General features: G+C 43.0%; 1 protein-coding gene across 3 annotated transcripts in view; it reads left to right on the top strand.

Moving 5' to 3' along the window:
* Nucleotides 1-23,443, top strand: part of LOC139392197 (CUB and sushi domain-containing protein 3-like) — a 634,291-nt gene that overhangs the window by 240,540 nt on the left and 370,308 nt on the right. For all 3 annotated transcript variants that reach the window (XM_071139991.1, XM_071139990.1, XM_071139989.1), the window contains exon 5: nt 12,933-13,140. In XM_071139991.1, coding sequence (XP_070996092.1) covers nt 12,933-13,140 — 208 coding nt within the window. The remainder of the gene's footprint in view (nt 1-12,932; nt 13,141-23,443) is intronic.

Here is a 23,443-nt window from a genome sequence, read left to right as displayed (position 1 = left end):
ACGAACTCTGTCCCCCAAAAATGAGATTTTCTGGTTTTAAGCATTACACTTTCAAATAGCTCTTTGATGACTGTTGCTGGGTGTTATCGTCCCCCATCAGCACCGGCCTGTACCCTACCTGCCATAAGCTCTCTCCTGGCCCCTTACACTAAGTCTGAATTTGTCCTGCTAGGAGACCTAAACTGGGACATTCTTAAACCACCTGACAAAGTCCTAAAGCAATCTTTCTCAGATTATTACCAGTCCTACAAGGTATGACTCCAAACACCCAGGAAAGACTACTCTCCTCGATGTTATCCTCACAAATAATCCTGATTGGTATCAGTCTGGTGTTTTCTGTATTGACCTTAGTGATCACTGTTTTACAGACTGTGTTCGTAATGGCTGCTCAATGAAACGACCTGCCTGACTTGTCATAGACGCTTGGTAAAAAACCTTAACGAGCAAGCCTTATTTCATGATCTGGCCTATGTAAATTGGTATAGAATCAGCTTGATCCCCTCTGTCGAAGACGCTTGGACCTTCTTTTTGATATTTTCAGTGGTATTGTTAACAAACATGCCCCCATAAAGAAACTTAGAATTAAAAACAGGTTGAGCCCCTGGTTCGACCGTGATCTTGCAGAGTTACTCCTTCTCAAGAATTGCATTTGGTGAAGGCTCGGCACACGCATACTCAGACTGACTGTCTCTCGTTCAAACAAATGAGAAATAAGTGCACTCAAGCTATCCGGAAGGCCAAAGTTAGTTACTTTAAGGAGCAGTTCCCTCTCTGTACGTGTAACCCCAAGAAGTTCTGGAAAATTGTTAAAGACCTGGAGAATAAACCATCCTCCTCACAGCTGCTCATGTCCCCTAAAGTTGATGATGTGGTTGTTACTGACAAGAAGCACATGGCTGAGCTCTTTAATCACCACTTCATTAAGCCATGATTCCTATTTGACTCAGCCATGCATTATTGCCCGTCCAACATTTCCTCATCTCCCACCACTTCTAATGTGACTAGCCCTGATGCTCCTCCCTCCTTTTCCCCTTCCCAGTACAAAGTTTCTCCCTGCAGACGGTCACTGAGTGCAAGGTGCTAAAGGAGTTCCTTAAACTTGACACCAAAAAATCATCTGGGTCAGATGGTTTAGACCGTTGCTTCCTTAAGGTTGCTGCCCCTATCATTGCCAAGCCTATCTCTAACCTTTTTAACCTGTTTCTCCTCTCTGGGGAGTTTCCCATTGTTTGGAAGGCAGCCACGGTTTATAGTATTCTCTCTGGTATGCAATCTGGTTTCTGCCCAGGTTATGGATGTATCACTGCAACCTTAAAGGTCCTCAATGATGTCACCATTGCCATTGATTCTAAGCAATGTTGTGCTGCTATTTTTATTGGCCTAAGCTTTTGATACGGTAGACCACTACATACTTGTGGGCCGGCTAAGGAGTATTGGTGTCTCGGAGGGGTCTTTGGCCTGGTTTGCTACCTCTCTCAGAGTGTGCAGTGTATAAAGTCAGAACATCTGCTGTCTCAGCCACTGCCTGTCACCAAGGGTGTACCCCAAGGCTCGATCCTAGGCCCCACGCTCTTCTCAATGTTCATCAACAACATAGCTCAGGCAGTAGGAAGCTCTCTCATCCATTCATATGCAGACAATACAGTCTTATACTCACCTGGCCCCTCCTCGGATTTTGTGTTAAACGCTCTCCAACAAAGCTTTATTAGTGTACAACAAGCTTTCTCTGCCCTTAACTTCTTGCGTCGAGCAATCCCGTATCCGGGAGCGTAATCATAGCCTCAAGCTCATTTCCATAATGCAACGTTAACTATTCATGAAAATCGCAAGTGAAATTAAATAAATATATTGGCTCACAAGCTTAGCCTTTTGTTATCAACACTGTCATCTCAGATTTTCAAAATATGCTTTTCAACCATAGGTACACAAGCATTTGTGTAAGAATATTGATAGCTAGCATAGCATTAAGCCTAGCATTCAGCAGGCAACATTTTCACAAAAACAAGAAAAGCATTCAAATAAAATAATTTACCTTTGAAGAACTTCGGATGTTTTTAATGAGGAGACTCTCAGTTAGATAGCAAATGTTCAGTTTTTCCAAAAATATTATTTGTGTAGGAGAAATCGCTCCGTTTTGTTCATCACGTTTGGCTAAGAAAAAAACCTGAAAATTCAGTCATTACAACGCCTAACTTTTTTCCAAATGAACTCCATAATATCGACAGAAACATGGCAAACGTTGTTTAGAATCAATCCTCAAGGTGTTTTTCACATATCTATTCGATGATAAGTCATTCGTGGCAGTTGGGTTTCTCCTCTGAAGCAAATGGAAAAATACACGCAGCTGGAGATTACGCAGTAATTGCAACGGAGGACACCAAGCGAGCACCTGGTAAATGTAGTCTCTTATGGTCAATCTTCCAATGATATGCCTACAAATACGTCACAATGCTGCAGACACCTTGGGGAAAACGTGGAAAACGTAAGCTGACTCCTAGTTCCTTCACAGCCATATAAGGAGTCATTGCCATGAGGCGGTTTCAAAAAATGCGGCACTTCCTGATTGGATTTTTATCTGGGTTCTTTCTGTAACATCAGTTCTGTGGCACTCACAGACAATATCTTTGCAGTTTTGGAAACGTCAGAGTGTTTTCTTTCCAAAGCTGTCAATTATATGCATAGTCGAGCATCTTTTCGTGACAAAATATCTTGTTTAAAACGGGAACGTTTTTCAACCAAAAATTTAAATAGCGCCCCCTATATCCACGAAGTTAACAGTTTTGGAAACGTTAGAGTGTTTTTTATCCCAATCTACCAGTTATATGCATATCATATCTTCTGGGCCCGAGTAGCAGGCCGTTTAATTTGGGCATGCTTTTCATCCAAAATTCCGAATGCTGCCCCCTACCCTAGAGAGGTTAAGGATCATATCACCTCTACCGTACTTGACACCCTAGACCCACTTCAATTTGCTTACCACCCCTATAGATCCACAGACTATGCAATCGCCTTCACACTGCACACTGCCCTATCCCATCTGGCCAAGAGGAATACCAATGTAAGAATGCTGTTCATTGACTATGGCTCAACATTCTACACCATAGTTCCCTCCAAACTCAACATTAACTTCGGGGCCCTGGGTCTGAACCCTGCCCTTTGCAACTCGGTCCTGGACTTCCAGGCCGGCAGTCCCAAGGTGGTGAAGGTAGGAAACAACACCTCAACTTCGATGATCCTCAACACAGGGGCCCCACAAGGGTGTGTTATCAAACCTCTCCTGTACTCCATGTTCACCCATGACAGTGTGGCCACTCAATCATCAAGTTTGCAGACGACACAACAGTAGTAGGCTTGATTACCAACAATGATGAGACAGACTACAGGGAGGAGATGAGGGTCCTGAGACAGTGGTGCCAGGAAAATAACCTCTCACTCAACATCAACAAAACAAATGAGCTGATCGTGGACTTCAGGAAACAGCAGAGGGAGTAAGCCCCTATCCTCATTGATGGGACTGCAGTGGAGAAGGTGGAAAGCTTCAAGTTCTTCGGTGTACACATCACTGAAGATTTGAAATGGTCCACCCATACAGTGTGGTGAAAAAGGCGCAACAGCACCTGGTACGGCAACTGCACTGCCTGCAACCACAGGGCTCTCCAGAGGGTGGTGTGGTCTGCCCAACGCATCACCGGGGGAAACTACCTTCCCTACAGCACCCGATGTCACAGGAAGGTCAAAAAGATCATCAAGGACATCAACCACCTGAGCAACAGCCTGTTCACCCCACTATCATACAGAAGACGAGGTCAGTACAGGTACATCAAAGCTGGGACAGAGAGACTGAAAAACAGCTTCTATCACAAGGCGGTTTAATAGCCATCACTAGCTGGCTTCTACTAGGTTACGCAACCCTGCACCTCAGAGGCTACTGCCCCATAGACAAAGACTTGGAATCACTGGCCACTTTAATAATGGAACTGTAGTCACTTTAATTATGTTTAAGTAATATTTACATACTGCTTTACTCATGTATATACTGTATTCTATTCTACTGTTGTCATGTTGTCTTGTCTCTGTCCTTTCCCTTCACCCTGTCTCCCTCTGCTGGTCGTGTTAGGTTACCTTTTCTCCCCCGCTTTCCCCCAGCTGTCCCTTGTCTCCTCTAACTACCCATTCACCCCGTTCCCCACCTGTTCCCTTTTTTCCCTCTGATTAGGTCCCTATATCTCTCTCTGTTTCTGCTCCTGTCCTTGTCGGATTCTTGTTTGTTTGTGTCATTCATGCCTGAACCAGACTGTCGTCATGTTTGCTGTAACCTTGTCCTGTCCTGTCGGAATCTGCCGGTCCATCTGAGCCTACCTATGTTTGGTAATTAAAGAAGCTCTCAATTTTGGAGGGAGTTTTGCCGTTTGATTGGGGCTTCCGTCAGTCTCTCTTCCGGCTTTCACCCCCAGTCTAACGGTCAAGCAGAACGGGCCAATCAGACTATTGGTCGCATCTTACGCAGTCTTTCTTTTCGCAACCCTGCGTCTTGGTCAGAACAGCTCCCCTGGGCAGAATACGCCCACAACTCGCTTCCTTCGTCTGCGACCGGGCTATCTCCTTTTCAGAGTAGCCTCGGGTACCAGCCTCCGTTGTTCTCATCTCAGTTCGCCGAGTCCAGCGTCCCCTCCGCTCAGGCTTTTGTCCAACGTTGCGAGCGCACCTGGAAGAGGGTCAGGTCTGCACTTTGCCGTTATAGGGCGCAGACTGTGAGAGCTGCTAATAAGCGTAGAACTAAGAGCCCTAGGTATTGTCGCGGTCAGAGAGTTTGGCTCTCCACTCAGAACCTTCCCCTTAAGACGGCTTCTCGCAAGTTGACCCCGCGGTTCATTGGTCCATTCCGTATCTCTCAGGTCATTAATCCTGTCGCAGTGCGACTTCTTCTTCCGCGATATCTTCGTCGCGTCCACCCGGTCTTCCATGTCTCCTGTGTTAAGCCCGTTCTTCGCGCCCCCGCTCGTCTTCCCCCCCCCCCCCCCCATCCTTGTCGAGGGCGCACCTATCTACAGGGTCCGTAAGATCTTGGACATGCGTCCTCGGGGCCGTGGTCATCAGTACCTAGTTGACTGGGAGGGGTACGGTCCTGAGGAGAGGAGTTGGGTTCCCTCTCGGGACGTGCTGGACCGTGCGCTGATTGATGATTTCCTCCGTGGCCGCCAGGTTTCCTCCTCGAGTGCGCCAGGAGGCGCTCGGTGAGTGGGGGGGTACTGTCATGTTGTCTTGTCTCTGTCCTTTCCCTTCACCCTGTCTCCCTCTGCTGGTCGTGTTAGGTTACCTTTTCTCCCCCGCTTTCCCCCAGCTGTCCCTTGTCTCCTCTAACTACCCATTCACCCCGTTCCCCACTGTATTTTATTCAATGTCTCAATCTAATATTTATATATTTCTTAATTCCATTATTTTGCTTTTAGATTTGTGTGTATTGTTGTGAATAGTTTTTAGTTAATACTGCACTGTTGGAGCTAGGAATAAAAGCATTTCTCTACACCTGCAATAATCTGCTAAGTATGTGTATGTGACCAATAAAATTTGATTTGATATATGATTTCGATTCCCATTTCTTTGTAAAACACATGGTGGGTGCTCTGTGGGAAATTATCTATATTTATTACATTATTTTAATAACTCCAAAGTGTGGAGTCTAAGAACCACATTTGGCAGATAAAAAAAGCCTCCCTAACATTTGAAACTTGATAACAAACCCATCTCCTTCAATTTCTTTGTGGCCTAAAATAGGTATTCAGCAAGTTGAGTCTGTCTGTCTGTCTTTCCGTAGAGCTGACATACAGACCCATCTGGTTAAGAGGGTGTATCAAGTTAGGATTTATGTCTGTCAAACTGAAAAAAGAAAAGACTGAGCAGGTTAGGCTAGGGTGGTGGGGTTCTCTGGCCTGCCTACTGCCTGCTGCAGGGGAGAGTTCAGGGCCAGGCTGGGGGTCTCTGGGATGCCTGCTGCAGGGGAGAGATCAGGGCCAGGCCGGGGAGCCAATAGGATTACTTTCTTCTCCCGGAACCCCATCAGAGGCCTGACACCTCAAACATGGTCCTGAGAATACCACAGCAAAACAGCAGGATGAGGATTTAACCTCTCACTCTCTCTCTCTCTCTCAGTTTCTCTCTCGCCCTCTCTCTCTCTCTCTCTCTCTCTCTCTCTCTCTCTCTCTCTCTCTCTCTCTCGACTAGGATAGTGAATTGTTTGAAAATGAAATGACATGAGAGTGTACAGTAAATCTCTCATTACATTTAGGGGAACCCCTGCTTACAGAAGTGACATGAACTGTAAGGATTTAGGCATTGTGAGTTGAAAACTTGTTGTTTGCAGAATCGATACGTTCTGCCCTCGTTTCGTATGTTTTGTGCAATTGCTTTGTCATTGTTGCAGTGTAGAAGAGCACTGCTCTATTAGTTAGTTACTAGGAGTTTACCAACAGCCTAACATCAGGAGAATGGCTATGCTGTGTCATAAGAGCCTATTTGTGTGACAACACTATAGGCTAGCCCGTAGTGGAGGGATACACTGTCTGCTGAGTCTGTCTGTGACAGGGCTGACAGGTCGTCCCAGGGCACTGACACTCATATGTCCAGCAAAACACTTTCTGTTTAAAGCACGTCAGCCAAACAACAGCTATCAGAGCTTTGCATGTTGGGAATCTAAAACAGTCCAATGAGAATGTTTTTTCGACAGACCTCGGTAGGTGAAAAATTGCATAGGACCTTCATAGGCGGAAAAAGGAAGCCCTGGTCCATCTTAACCTGTGTTATAGGGGTATTTATGGTGGGTGGTATCTCCTGCAGTGCAGCACATATATTCTGGTTCATGGTGGATTTATTTTCTGACTGAGTCCTATATGTTTTTCATTATTATGATTCAGGTTGAAATAAAATGCTGAGGCTGGTGTTCTGGTTCTGCTCTTGGGTGAGGGCGGGCAGTAAAAGAAGCAGGGGAATGCAGAATTGATTTACAAATGACTGACAAGAATGTTTTCCAAAGGGAATTTATCATAGCCAGGCAGACAGCTCCTCCGCATTACAATGCTAATGTCAAGGCTGAGCCATCTCCAAATCTAGAGAAACACAGTTTTATGCCATTTCGCTCCAAAAAACAAGGTCATATCATTGTTGAAGTATTTTATATTGATTAGTGCACATCATTCTTTGAGTCATTTTTTATTTCATGTTACATTGTTTTAAAATAATTGTATTTTATTTGATCAAAACAGCTAATTAGTTTCTTCAGCATTGATGTAATCAAAAGAAATCATTCGATCCTACTTCGTGATTAGTCGTGATTAGAGTCAAATTCTTCGGTCGCTGGTCGCATATCCAGCTCAAAGGCCGATAACTTTTTAGGGCGGCAGGTAGCCTAGTGCAGTGGCCAGCAACCGGTCGCTCCAAGGCATTCCTAGTCGATCACCAAACATTTCTGTAAAAGACTCAACGATAAAGCCTTGTGTTCCTATTTTTCTATTTGTTTTGAGCTGTTGGCAGTACGTGCACTTGATTCAGCTGCCCTAGGGCCGAGAAGGCAAACTGTTCTCATTTTGAAACATTTAATGTGCCCGAAGGTAGAACTCTGCCTAGTCAGCAGGCCCAGAGAGCAAATCAAGTGCAGCTATTGGCCAACCGCTGGTCAATCAGATAGCTCACAGTATCTGCACAGTTTCCTTGAGCCATAGACTGTAAAAGGAAGACTCAAACACACAGCAACTGTGAGATTTCAAAACTTTTAAAACCATGACTAGAGAGAGACTCAATGAATACAGCAAATAGCTTCTGTTTTGATGAGTAAGTTCATGTTTCAGTTGTTATTCTTCACTGTCAACACTTTGTACAATACTTTTTAAGCCATGAAATGCGCGTTCTCCCTACTTCCACTCACACTACAACCAGCACTGAAGCTGCAATTAATGAGTAGGAAAGCTGCTTGTGTCTTTTTTAAATTATTCGCTGCTTGTGTCTTTTTTAATATCGAGGAATATTTAACTTTCTCTGGTCATAGGAGTAACAACATGAATTGGTGCATGAGACAGAAATAATGCAGTGCGACTTGAGTTTTGCCATCAGCTGGAAGACTGTGTCCCCTTTTCTCATCGGAGAGAGGGAGAGCGGAGAGACGGTGAGTCAGGTGAAAGGCAGCCACACCGCTGTTCCCTCCCTCCCCTCAGACTGACCATCAGATGCAGGCCATCAGTCCAGTATTACCAGTGTGATCATATACCTACATTTTTTAAATATAATTTGAAAATGGTCTGAGAAGAACAACAATGGCAGGGCAATTCAAGCATAGCCAATATGCAGTGATAATGTTTTGTCTAATATAATAATCTATAGCCTATAGCGAACCTCAATGCTACAGAACTGTTTTTAATTGGTTAATGTTGCATAGGCTTGTGTTTTTGAAGGCATGTTTAAAAAAACTCTTGACTCAGAAAAGGTTGGTGACCACTGGCCTAGTGGTTAGAGCATTGCATCAATAACCAAAAGGTTGGTGACCACTGGCCTAGTGGTTAGAGCATTGCATCAATAACCAAAAGGTTGGTGACCACTGGCCTAGTGGTTAGAGCATTGCATCAATAACCAAAAGGTTGCTAGTACAAATCTCAGAGCTGATTACATTGTAGGTGAAAAATCTTCCTATCTGCACTTGAGCAGGGCACTTAACCCTAATTGCTCCAGGGTTGCTGTGACCCCACTCTCCGAGGGTGTCTCAGGGGGAGTGGGAGATGCAAAAACATAATTTTTCACACTTGTACAGGTTACACACTTGTACATGTGTGAAACAGGACAAATATAAGCACCCTCTATTTTAACTTTTGACATGAGTGTTGAGTTGAGTCCTCCAAATTTTTCTTCATGAGCAGCTAATGAATGTTTATCACAGAGTATGTTCCGTTCACCAGTTCAAAATCAAACCGTAAGTGCTGAACAGCGTGACCTAGAGAGTCATGGCTCCAACGAAACACTTAGAAGTTCCTTATCCACATCTTAAAGCTTTCTATCGGGTACTCTTAGCTCTTGGCCCTTAGCTCTTAGCCTTAGTTCTTAGCCCTGAGCTCTTAGCCCTTAGCCTTTAGCCCACGATCAGCTCCTTTGTCTTGCTCACATTGAGGGAGAGGTTGTTGTCCTGGCACCACAATGCCAGTTCTCTGACCTCCTCCCTATAGTCTGTCTCAGTGTTGTCGGTGATCAAGCCTACCACTGTTGTGTCATCGGGAAACTAAATTATGGTGTTGGAGTTGTGTTTGGCCACGTAGTCGTGGGTGAACAGGGAACACAGGAGGGGACTAAGTAGAAAACCCCTCTGAGAGGCCCCAGTGTTAAGGATCAGCGTGGCAGACGTGTTGTTGCCATAACACTTACCACCTGGGGGCGGCCCGTCAGGAATTCCAGGATCCAGTTGCAGAGGGAGGTGTTTAGTCCCAGAGTCCTTAGCTTAGTGATGAGCTTCGTGGGCACTATGGTGTTGAACGCTGAGCTGTAGTCGATGAACATTCTCACATATTTTCACACATTTTGTCCAGATGGGAAAGGGAAGTGTGGAGTGTGATTGAGATTGCGTCATTTGTCGATCTGTTGGGGCGGTATGCGAATTAGAATGGGTCTAGGGTGTCCGGGAGGATGCTGTTGATGTGAGCCATGACCAGCCTTTCAAAGCACCTCATGGCTACCGACGTGCGTGCCACGGGGCGGTAATCATTTAGGCACATTACCTTCACTTCCTTGGGCACAGGGACTATGGTGGTCTGCTTGAAACACGTAGATATTACCGACTCGGTCAGGGAGAGGATGAAAATGTCAGTGAAGACACTTTACAGTTGGTCAGCGCATGCTTTGAGTACACATCCTGGTAATCCATCTGGCCCAGCGGCTTTGTGAATGTTGGCCTGTTTAATGGTTTCGCATTGGCTACCGAGACCGTTATCACACAGTCATCCAGAACAGTTGTTGCTCTCATTTATGCTTCAGTGTTGCTTGCCTCGAAGCGAGCGTGAAAGGCATTTAGCTCGTCTGGATGGCTCGCGTCACTGGGCAGCTCGCGTCTGGGTTTCAATTTGTAGTCCGTAATAGTTTTTAAGCCCTGCCATATCCGACGAGCGTCAGAGCCGGTGTAGTAACATTCAATCTTAATCCTGTATTGACGCTTTGATTGTTTGATGGTTCGTCTGAGGGCATAGCGGGATTTCTTATAAGCGTCCGGATTAGTCTCCCGCTCCTTGAAAGTGGCAACTCTAGCCTTTAGCTCGATGCGGATGTTGCCTGTAATCCATGGCTTCTGATTGGGATATGTACGTACAGTCACTGTGGGGACGACGTCATCAATGCACTTATTGATGAAGCCGATGACTGAGGTGGTCTATTTCTCAATGCCATTGGATGAATCCCGAACATATTCCAGTCTGTGCTAGCAAACAGTCCTGTAGTGAAGCATCTGCGTCATCTGACCACTTCCGTATTGAGTGAGTCACTGGTACTTTCTGTTTTAGTTTTTGCTTGTAAGCAGGAATCTGGAGGGTAGAATTTTGGTCAGATTTTTCAAATGGATGGCGAGGGAGAGCTTTGTATGCATCTCTGTGTGTGGAATAAAGGTGGACCAGGATTTTTATCCCTGGTTGCACATGTGAGATGCAAGTAAAAATGTGGTAAAACTGTTTTAAGTTTGCTTGCATTAAAGTCCCCGGCCACTAGGAGCGCCACTTCTGGGTGAGCATTTTCGTGTTTGTGGTGGTAAATAGACGGCTACGAATAATACAGATGAGAACTCTCTTGGTAGATAGTGTGGTCAACAGCTTAGAATGTAAAAATGTCTCTTAGCTCTTAGCTCTTAGTCTTTGATGTTGATAGCGTCAGATGTTACCGGTACTGTGCATACAATAAGGGTTCTCTTCGGCCGGTAACTTTGATCAAAATGGCATCCTGTTCAACAACGTATTTGTCAGCTTGCATGGTGAATGTTGTTTCCAAGAATCACACTGCAATCTGACCAAGGAAATATGACAATTGTTTTCCAAGACAACCAGGGTTATATTATACTGAGGAATGTTTTCCAAGATAACTTGGCTTCATGGATACTGATAAAGTCAGCAGATCAGTAAGTGACTGTAGTATTATAGAGAATGTCATTGAGTGTACTATTATAGAGAATGTCATTGACTAGGCCTATATTATTCTCTGCTCTATATAACCTCTTCTCTGTGCTTTTGCTACATTCCCTCTAATTGAGGCCTGATGAGCCTGTCACTCACATGCTCAGTGACATTATAATGGTGTTTGTATTACTGATGGTATTGATAAAGGGATTGTTATTAAAGGTTTGACTTTCCCCTGGCTATCAGAGTGTGTAATCTAATCACCTCTGAATCTCCAGGATAAACACATGTATAATTGCAAAGGAGAGATAGAGAATGGCCCGATCACTGAGACTGTGTGTGTGTGTGTGTGTGTGTGTGTGTGTGTGTGTGTGTGTGTGTGTGTGTGTGTGTGTGTGTGTGTGTGTGTGTGTGTGTGTGTGTGTGTGTGTGTGTGTGTGTGTGTGTGTGTGTGTGTGTGTGTACGTTCGTGCATATGCGTGTGTAGCCTGAAGTGTTCTCACTTTCGCCAGCCAATAGCTAGCTTTTCTCATGGTACCGATTGGTAAGGTGCTTCAGGAGGGCGGTCATGTGTACCTGCAAGGCAGAGATCCCGAGTTTGCGCCAGATATTGGCCCAAATCGTGAGGAAATGGTACTTGCTGAGCGAGCAGCGTGACCTCCTTTACGTGCACTTGATTGTATGTTTCATGTGTGCATGTGACGGTGTCTGTGCGTTATTGGTTGTGAGTATGTGCATGTACGAGCATGAGTGTGTGTGGATGAGATATGTTTTTCAATGTGTATATATTTGACCCTACTGTAGATTGTTTGAATAAAACATTGGCATGTAAACTCCTTGCATCTCACATGCCAATGTCTTTTTCCTCAATATTTCTATGTATGTATTCCTGTTCCCCCAAAATGATGTTTGAGTCCTGGATAAAAGGGATTCTCCAATGAGCATCGCTTTGTACCTTCACTATACATCCATACACACGGTCACGTACCATGTGCATGCATGTATATGTGGATCTATATGTATGTTAAAGGTTTGCCTTACTGTATAAATTATATGTCTATAATTTATAACGTCTGTGCAGACCAGTCCATGTGTCTTTATCTGTACATTATGTATCCAAACATTTCCAAAACAACAAGAAAAAAACAAATCTGAATCCTGTTAAAAAAATTATGATCTAAACTTCGTTCAAATTAAATTGGAAGTCCTTGATATAAAAAAAAGGATAAATTAGACAAGAGCAGAGCTCCGAGTCTGCTGGGAAATACAGCTGGGACCTTTTTGATTCCAAGAACCCATGTATAGATGGAATCAATTAATAGTCATGACAAAGATGAGAGAGAGGCTATGAGTGTCTCAGCACTAAAACCTGATGAATAGACTCTAGGAGGCCTTGAAGTGAGCCTTCATTTTATTCCTATTTATGTTGGAATAATGAAAGGCGGCAACTCAAATTCCAGTTATATCCCATTTCTGCTTCAAAACTGTAAAAGAAAGGAATGGGAGAAAAAACAGAAAGACCATCTACTGTAAGATATCATGTGTGGCATACAAAAGCTGTGGCAATACTATGAATTAAAATCATAATCAAGAAATGGGCTGGATTTACAAAATTCGTACTGTATGTGGTAAAAAGGTTGTATGTATGTAAATATATACAAAGACACATACATATGACGTTGCCTCAGTCAAAAATCGACCAAAACCAAACAAAAAAGAGGGTTCAGCTGTTATTTTCTGCTGTATACTACTTACATGTGGAGCAAAGCCCGATTCCTAACAGAAGTCTTTCCGTTTGATTGACAGCTGAGGACACATGTGGTGATACTCTGAGGGGTTCAAGTGGCATCATTTCAAGTCCCAATTTCCCGAGTGAATATTACAATAGTGCGGACTGTACGTGGACCATACTTGCTGATCCTGGAGACACCATCTCCATCATTTTTACAGACTTCCAGACGGAGGAAAAATATGACTACTTGGAAGTGGAAGGGTCTGAGCCTCCTACAATATGGTGAGTCTACTGCTATTTACTGCCACGCCTCTCTCTGTGTTTTCTGGTCATTGTTTCAATTCTTCACTTCAAAATGGTGATTTGTTGTTTTGTTGTGCTTGGTAGTCAGTGACTGCAAATGTAAATCACTGATCTAGGCCGTCATCGTAAATAAGAATTTGTTCCTAAGTGAATTGCCTAGTTAAATAAAGGTTAAATAAAATAAAAATTAATGAATGTAAGTGATTAGGGGTCATAAGTAGAGACCTACTTTCAATGTACAACATCAGAGGAAAGCCATTACTGTACACCTGCAATGAAATAGTCACGTTGCCACCAATTGTCTACACTGGACGTTGAACTTGTTTGGCTAAGCGTACTGACAATTGTGTATGTGTGTGTTGGTGCCGGGTGTTTCGTATTGTATGTTTTATGAGATATTGACATAATCATTAGTCATTTTGGAAGTGTGTAATATTTTTCTAATGTGCTCGTCATAACAATATTTTAGCTCAGAGTTCTATTGATTGTTGGAAAATGAGTCTATCGATTCCCTTCTCTATTCCGCCACTGACGATAGGACCCAGACGGATAAGACTTGCTGTATTTAGGGAAGAGACAAACAGCTCTTTTTCATCGCTTATGTCTTCATCTTTTTCGTCTTACATGAAATGGAAGAAAATGACAAGAGGAGAGCAACATATTCCTAATTCTCACCATAATGTTTTGCATCCTACAAGATTATATTGAGTTGCTATATGCCAGTAGTAATGGAGTTCTTACCAATATGTCAATAATGATTTATGATCATATGAGATTATTGGTTGTCGGATGTATCGATACCAATTATCTTAATAGCAATGATGTATTTGAGTAGGGATCTGAATATTGGTACAGTTTGCTAATAGACAGCCTTCACAGTTTGTCTGGGATATGTTTGACCATATGTTTTCTAGTGTATGGGGTAGATAGATAGATACTGGTGACCTGGTGCCGTTCATGTATGTATTATAGAGTAGGAGTACTGATTTAGGATCAGTTTTGCCATTTAGATCAGAATGAATAAGAATACATTGGGGGATCTGACCCTAGATCAGCACTCTTAGATGCTTGATACATACTGTTCTTATTTACTTACTAAATCCTCTTCCTTCCTTGAGGAACATAAGGGACAGGATATGACCCATTGTTTATTTATGTAGAAGATCAACAATAAGAACTTGTTTACTTTTTGGTGTTGATAATCTTTGATTGGGAGACATTGTCAAGAGGATGTCTTTCAAATGACACTGAACCAATTGATATTCATATGCATTTATGGTAATGCCCTATCTTTCTTTGATTTGGGACTGGGCCCACTTGACAGACTGAGACATGACTTTGAACTCTCCACACCACTCCAAAACACACATTAGACCACATCAGTGCCATAGTTCATATTCAAATCCCTTTTGCATTTGCATCCTGCTTAGCCTAAATGTGTGTATTGTTGTTTCAGTATGTGGTTTACTATCCAGTGTTTTGCACACTGGTAGCTAGCTACCTGACCTTGTAGTGGGGCGAGTTCTGTGTCAACTGAAGCTGTTTGCCCCCTCCATCCCTCTCTTCCTCTCTCTCTCCCCCCTCTATCTTACCCTCCATCCACCCATCTTATTTTTCCCTCCTTCCCTGGCCTCCAACTGTGTAGAAGTAGAATCAGAGCCAACTTTTCGTCTTGTTCTGTTCACATGTGGCCCTGTCTGTACCCAGAAAACACACAACCAACTCCACAAACTAAGCCAGTCGCTGTCTGGTTGTTAGTGCTCTGGTCTGGCACCATCAAGAGAATTACGTAATAGAAGGAAACCAAAAAGGCAGACACAATAGGGGGATAATATTGGGCTGTTAATGCCTTTTTGTGTCTTGTGTTTTGAATGACTTTGTATGTCCTACTCGTGCATATCATATAATTCTGTGGTCCCTCTTCTCGTTTGCTGTTTTGTCCCTGTAGTATCTCTGATTTGTGAAGGCTGGAGTACACTTCTCGCATAGATGATTGTCAGTATCTCTATTTGTGACCAGGCATCCTTGCTAATTTGTAGAGAAACAGCTCTTTGGAGGAAATGTAGAGCATTTTGGCCCAAATAAGCAGGAAACCATAGTTCCATTATCTCGTTAGATTATGTTGTCCTTGAAACCAGGCTTATACAGGCAAATGTATCTCCCTTAACTGGAAGTCTCATGGTATCCCAGTATACCTTGTTTTCATTGTTTTAATGTGTTTATGCCAGTTTTCACAGTTGCACATGTGCATTGTTTGAATGGGAAATTAGATGTTTCTTAGAGAAGTTAGAAAACAGCAGCTGGTTGATTAATTCAGATAAATCAACTGGAGCAACATAGTTTTCTCTATAAGTATGTCTTCACAAACCTCCTTGAGAAAAGTACAGTAGTTGTGTCCACTTTAAATCACCTTTGACCTTTTACGAAGAAAAGAGCACAAACAAAAGTGAAATGGTAGGTTTTCTCATTTCAAGCATTCCCCTTTTTTAATCAGTTGAATTATGCAGTTTATTGATCGTTTAATTGGGTAACCCTTGAAGATGCTAATAGTGTACTATTGCAATTGGATATGGAATGTGATATTTCAACAAACACCTGTAATTGCTATTTTTATCAGGCCTCCGGTGATGCAGAACAGACATAAAGCAAAGCCTGAGTGAGTGTGGCTGTAGAGTTATTGCGGCTATGAAAGTTTGATTATGTTTTAGCCATATTTATTCCTAAACCTTCACAAAGCAGAGAGAACAGTGGAAGCCATAACAGCTTTTCATGGTGACTGGAACCGGATAGGTAGAGCAATGATAAACTTTTGTTCTAGTATGTGTGACTGCGTCCCCAAATGACATCCGATTCCCGTATAGGGCACTACTTTTGATCAGAGTCCTATGGGCCCAGGTCAAAAGGAGTGCACTATATAGAGAATAGGGTGGCATTTGGGACGCCTCCTGTATATTATCACTTTGTTTACACATCACTGACAAAGTCAGCTCACTACTCCAGGCAGAATATATTTTTCCTTTCCTTTGTTAGATAAGATCTTGTTCCATCCACTCAGACACTCCCTCCCTTGATTTGTTTGTCAGATATCAGATTCCGCTGATTAATGCTATCTATTTTCAGTACAACCCTCTCCACAGTAGCCCGCTAGCACACTTCCTATGCAGACTTCAAATATAATCCAAAATATCAATTTTGTGCTCTCATTCTAGTCTCAGGGGCTTCAAGTTGTGCATTCAGAGAGAGAGGCAGAGAGAGATAGGCAGAGAGAGAGAGAGGGCAGAGAGACAGAGAGAGAGAGAGACTGCAAGAGAGACAGAGAGATAGACATAATATCAATGCTAGGATTGCTTTGTATCTATACCCCTGTCTTCCACACTGACACATAGATGAGTGTAATGTTGAGCTCCACTGATGGCTCCTGAAGGGTTCTGTCTTCTCTTCTCCTGAGCTCTGACTCAGTGGATCTGGGCTGACAAAGAGACACATGCTCCTTCTACCCTCCACTGAGGGAAGGCTGATGGCTCTCAGGCAGCCAGGCCCAGCTCTGCTCCACTCTAGTATGGCTCCATGGGTCTGGTACTGGAGGGGCCATGGGTCTGGTACTGGAGGGGCCATGGGTCTGGTACTGGAGGGGCCATGGGTCTGGTACTGGAGGGGCCGTGGGTCTGGTACTGTAGGGGCCGTGGGTCTGGTACTGGAGGGGCCGTGGGTCTGGTACTGGAGGGGCCGTGGGTCTGGTACTGGAGGGGCCGTGGGTCTGGTACTGGAGGGGCCATTGGTCTGGTACTGGAGGGGCCATGGGTCTAAAGGCAGCCTCTTTGCGCTGTCCTATATAGTAGATCTGGAGATGAGAGGAAGCCTAATGCTTCTGCTCCATACTGAGTGATGGCTGATTGCACTCAGACAGCCAGGCCCAACACTGTCTCACTCTACTGTAGTCTGGCTCAGTACTGAAGTAGCCATTGTCACACTCAGACTGTATGGCTGCTGTCCTGTCTGTATTGAGGGAAAAGCGTAACTATCTCTTATTTCCAATATAATGGACCCATCTCCCTTTCTAGTGAGCAACCACGCTGGATGATTGTTGGGAAGCAAGTGTGTTATTACTGACACTCATTTTGGGCACTGTGTACCGTAGAGTATAGTTGGCAGTTTACTGAGGTTGTATAGTCACTATCACACACACACTGCTTAGATTGGATGGCAGGATTCATCACTATATTTCAGCCAATCAAGTAATATTATCTATCTCGCTGATGACTAATAGTTTGTTTTTTTAGTTGTTTTAGCATGGTGATGATACTAGTGCATTTCAACCTATTGCATTATGCCAACTTAAGAAGACATTTTTTATGCACCACCTCAGAGATGATGCACCCTGGGGTGCAGGGGTCATGCTGAAAGATCTGTATGAATAACAGGCAGCATACAGACATGACCAGAAGAGGGCTTCTTTTGTCAAACTCCTGAGACTGTGGGCTTGTCCCGAATGGCTCCCTATTCCCTAAATAGTGCACTATTTTGACCAGGGTCCATTAGTAAAATATCTAGGGAATAGAGTGCCATTTGGGACAAGACAACAGTCTCAGGAGTTTGGCAAAAGAAGCCCTCTTCTGGATTTAGAAAAGGAGAAGAAGAGTAATGTAAATGGTCCTGCACACACCAACTATCATCTCACATCACATTGTATTGGTCATAATTATACACGTATTTAGCCAACGTTATTGCCGGTGTAACAAAATGCTTGTAAATGATGTTGGCAGGTTTGATAGATTGTGGAGGCTGTGTATATGTCACCTGTCTTGCTCTTCCTAGATCAAACATGCAGCCAGTGTACATTCCAACTCACAAGCATGCACACACATGTGTACACACACACACACACACACACACACACATAAACACACTTTCCACTCACTTGACACACATTTGGCACATCTTTCACCTCTACAGTGTGAGAGCTTTTTCTGTATTAGGTTAAAGCTGACCCTTGACAGAAGTTAGGCTAAACGTGGAAATAAAAAAGGGGAAACCAGGTCTTCTGAAATTGGGACTGATTTCATTAGTTCAGGCCCCTTAGGAGAGTCTGTCTGTCTGTCTGTCTGTCTGTCTGTCTGTCTGTCTGTCTGTCTGTCTGTCTGTCTGTGGGCACAGCAGAGAGCCCCTCAGCATCAACCATGCTTGGCTGCCACTAAGAGGGGAGCATAATTAACCGTGGCCTTTTCCTCCAAGCCTCTGAAAATGAGAGAGAGTAAAAGAGAGAGGGAGCCGGCTGTGAAATAACTAAATAAGTTACATTTGAATGCCTTCCATGTGCCTCTGCTGTCAGTATAACAGTGTAGGACACACACACACACACACACACACACACACACACACACACACACACACACACACACACACACAGACACATACACATACACATTTATTTTCGGCTGCCTGTCAGAGTACCATGTCAAAGCAACCCCCAGCAGGCTAAAGACAGACCCAGCAGGCTAAAGACAGACCCAGCAGGCTAAAGACAATTAGCCCACCATTTCAACAAACACTAGGTGATTTCCCACTAAGTGCTATAAGCACGCCTGGCAAAGATGCCTGGAACAACAAACAGATATGACCACCCAGGAATGAGACCTTTTGTTTGGTTAGAAGATGGCACACGACACAACACTTGGCTTAGGGTTGTTATTGTTGTCTAGGGGCTAACTGACCCCTCTTTGCTTTGTTTTGTTTGTTTGTAGAATGCACTGTACACACTTTTGATTATAATTATGCAATCAGGGTTCCAACACCTCAGTGCTTTAGAACAGGGTTCTGGCAACACCAGGGCTGCAGGTTTGATTAATGCATCTACTGAAAATAAGTCTCCCTTTCACTGTGATAAGTCACTTTAATTGACATATGACAGGAGTATTATTATATGAATATATGAAGACAAACAGAAATGTCGTGCATGTCACATAACACATATATGTGGCACTGCCATAGTTTTAACCATTGTTACCTAGTGAGATAAAAGTGCTAGATAAAAATGCTAGATAAAGTGCTAAACAAAAGTGCTAGATAAAAGTGATGAATAAAAGTGATAAATAAAAGTGTTATATAAAAGTGTTAGATAAAAGTGTTATATAAAAGTGATATATAAAAGTGATAAATAAAAGTGATAAATAAAAGTGAAAGATAAAAGTGATAAATAAAAGTGATAGATAAAAGTGATATATAAAAGTGATAAATAAAAGTGATAGATAAAAGTGATAAATAAAAGTGATAGATAAAAGTGATATATAAAAGTGATAAATAAAAGTGATAAATAAAAGTGCTAGATAAAAGTGATAAATAAAAGTGATAGATAAAAGTGATATATAAAAGTGATAAATAAAAGTGATAAATAAAAGTGCTAGATAAAAGTGATAAATAAAAGTGTTAGATAAAAGTGATAAATAAAAGTGATCAATTAAACTGCTCAATAAAAGTGCAAGATATCCTATCGTCAGACATGTTACTCCTCTTATACACCAAACAGAGCCCCTCTTATACACCAAACAGAGCTCCTCTTAAACACCAAACAGAGCTCCTCTTATACACCAAACAGAACTCCTCTTATACACCAGAGTGCCTCGTATACACCAAACAGAGCTCCTCTTATACACCAAACAGAGCTCCTGTTATAAACCAAACAGAGCTCCTCGTATACACCAAACAGAGCACTCATGTCATGTACACTGAGTGTACAAAACATTAAGAACACCTTCCTAATATTGAGTTTTGTACACTCAGTGTATGTGTACTTTCTGTTTCATATGGTGGTGGGCCTTAAGCCAACGCAGAAAGGCCTTGTGGCTTGAGTATCTATCAGGTCTAATGTTATGCGTTCCACTTTCTAACCAATTCTACTGGCTGGCACGCTCCTCAACGTGCACTTCTGGGAAACCTACTAGGGCAGTAGACAGCATCCTGAAGCAGGAAGTGACTGGGCTCTGACCTTGGCCGGGATCGAGCCAAGAGTAATGTAGAAAGCCCCACACATACACACACTCACACCCTGGATGTGACACACGCAGTACACACACACACACTGGACGTAACACACACATGCACAGACAATAAGTACAGAGTACATGCACACACTGTCATACACACATGCATGTGAACACACACTATCATGCAATAGATACTAAGTACACACAAATACTCCCTCTCTGCCTGTCACACACAACCACATACGTACGTGCACACACACACACACACACACACACACACACACACACACACACACACACACACACACACACACACACACACACACACACACACACACACACACACACACACACACACACACACACACACACACACACACACACACACACACAAATTCCAACCGTGGCAGAGTGGAAATCCATTAAAGTTTACCTCTATCCAAAAAGCTAGTAAGAAAGAAGAAAGTACAGACACTGCTCAATGCTCAAAGTTGTGACAGTCAATTGGTGGGGATGGCTAAAGCCAGAGACATTTATCAGTGGCTGTGCAGCCTTCAGGCATCACGGTGGAGAGGAGGGGAGGGGAGGCTAAAGTGGAGGTGGCAGACAACCAGAGAACTGTCAAGTGGGCCGGGGGGGGGGGGGGGGGGGGGGTCAGAAGGACAGAGGGACAGGGGTGCCAAGCTGGCAAGGAACACTGGATCTCTGGATCTCCTTATCCTTCCTAGACCCAGATCAAGCCAGGGTAGGTGTGATGATCGAGGATCACATTTTCCTTGATGAATGAATATGATTACATGGCCAGGGGTAGACCTGATCCGAGATCAGCACTCCTACTCTGATATGCTTTATGATACAGGTCTCCCCTGACCATGTAATCTTATTCATCCTATTTATATGTCACTTGATATATGTGGGAGTCAGACTCATGCAACATGGATTACAGATTAAAAACATCTAGGCTATTCTGACTCAAACAATATCCCATGTTACCTAACTCGTATTCACGTTGGCAGTCAGATTAATCCATTCATATGGATCCAGATCCTGTTTTAGCCACCTATAGGTTCATCTGGCTCAAGCCATATCCCACATTACATACGACCTGCCAAACCAAACCATCTCCTTTTCACAACCACATGACAACTAGACTATTTTACAGTACATTGAAGCAGACAGAGTGCCAACTGTATTCAAAACATATGCATGCTAATCTGCATGAAACTGGTGTTTGAATGGAAATTATTGCATGTAGCACATCTGGCATCTATGCAAATCCAACGTTCTGTTGCAGTAGGCTATGTCTGAATCCTAAATGGCACCATATTCCCTATATAGCACACTACGTTTGACCAGAGCACTATAGGACCTGGTCAAAAGTAGTGCACTGCACAGGGAATAGAGTGCCATTTGGGACATAAATATATTTTCCAACAGCGTCCATTGATTCAATAGGGTGGATTCCGGAATTCCATGTCATTGTTCTAAAACTGAATGCCAAGATAATCAAGATAGAGCTGAGGGTTAATGGAAGGAGGGGCATTTAGGCTGTAAGAGGAACTCACATTTTGCCTGAAAAATTGGATTTGGGGATTTTTAAGGGGTCTTCAGCAGGACCAAGGCTGTTTCCCAAATGTAACCCTATTCCCCTCGTAGTGCACTAACTTATGGGCTCTGGTCAAAAGTAGTGTACTTTATAGGGAACATAGTGCTATTGTAGATGTAGTCCCAGTCTCCATCAGTAGCTCCATGGGCCCCATTGTCACAATGCTACAAATACTCTTTATGTCTTTCTTTAGTTGAGAGGTGGTTTAAGTTTAGAGTTTTAATGTCACATGCACAAGTACAGTGAAATGCCTTTCTTGCAAGCTACCAACCAACTATGCAGTAATAGAAATGGGTGGGTTGTCATTCTCTAGCCCTGCTGAACAATGTGTATTATTAGGGACAAAGTGAAATTGTTCTGTTTTGGAAAGTGTGGGTGTTATTCTGTGAGTCAGGCCGGTTGGTCGTGGGAGAAGGGCACAGTTTTTCCCAGTCCAGAGTACACCTACCTAGCCTACATGTTGTCAGTGATCAGCCCCCAGGCTACTAGATGTTGTCTTGTCCCACCCTGACTCCACCACTCATTTCAGTCCAAGTGGACTCAGGAAGAGCTAGGAAATCCATTTCATACTTGACACCAGATTTATCACCAACAGGCAGGCAGTTTGTGGCTGTAGCTCAACAGGCCGCCATTACAACATACTGCTCGATCCTTGACATTTCTAAACCACATGTTCATCTATTAAGGGAGAAAATAAGCCTAACTAACAAAACCTATTTTTGTTCATCATCACTAGTTTCGCTAGGGCTTGTCATGGTCATGCTAGCAGTTGTGATTATTGTGGTTAGACTGTGGCAGTAGTGAGATACAGTGCCTTCAGAAAGTATTCACACCCCTTGACATTTTCCACATTTTGTTGTGTTACAGCCTGTATTTAAGATGTATTAAATTTTGATTTCTTTTGTCCTTGGCCTACACACAATAATGTCATAGTGGAATTATGTTTTTCTAAATGTTTACTGAAAAGCTGAAATGTCTTGAGTCAATAAGTACTCAATCTCTTTGAATACTAAATAAGTTCAGGAGTAAACACTTGCTTATTAACAAGTCACATAATAAGTTGCATAATAGTGTAACATGATTTTTGAATAACTACCTCATCTTTGTACCCCACACATACGTAAGGTCTCACACATCCCACACATCTGTAAGGTCCCTCAGCCGAGCAGTGAATTTCAAACACAGATTCAACCACAAAGACCAGGGAGGTTTTCCAATGTCTCACAAAGAATAGCACCTATTGGTAGTTGGGTAAACATATATATAATATACAATACATACACTACCGTTCAAAAGTTTGGGGTCACTTAGAAATGTCCTTGTTTTTGAAAGAAAAGCAAATTTTTTGTCCATTTAAAATAACATCAAATTGATCAGAAATACAGTGTAGACATTGTTAATGTTGTAAATGACTATTATAGCTGGAAACGGCTGATTTTTAATGGAATATTTACATAGGCATTCAGAGGCCCATTATCAGCAACCATCACTCCTGTGTTCCAACGGCGCGATGTGTTAGCTAATCCAAGTTTATCATTTTAAAAGACTAATTGATCATTAGAAAACCATTTTGCAATTGTGTTAGCACAGCTGAAAACTGTTGTTCGTATTAAAGAAGCAATAAAACTGGACTTCTTTAGACTAGTTGAGTATCTGGAGCATTTGTGGGTTCGATTACAGGCTCAAAATGGCCAGA

Source organism: Oncorhynchus clarkii, chromosome 32 (genome assembly GCF_045791955.1).
Source record: "Oncorhynchus clarkii lewisi isolate Uvic-CL-2024 chromosome 32, UVic_Ocla_1.0, whole genome shotgun sequence".
NCBI lineage: Eukaryota > Metazoa > Chordata > Actinopteri > Salmoniformes > Salmonidae > Oncorhynchus > Oncorhynchus clarkii.
This window is presented reverse-complemented; position numbering and strand designations above follow the sequence as displayed.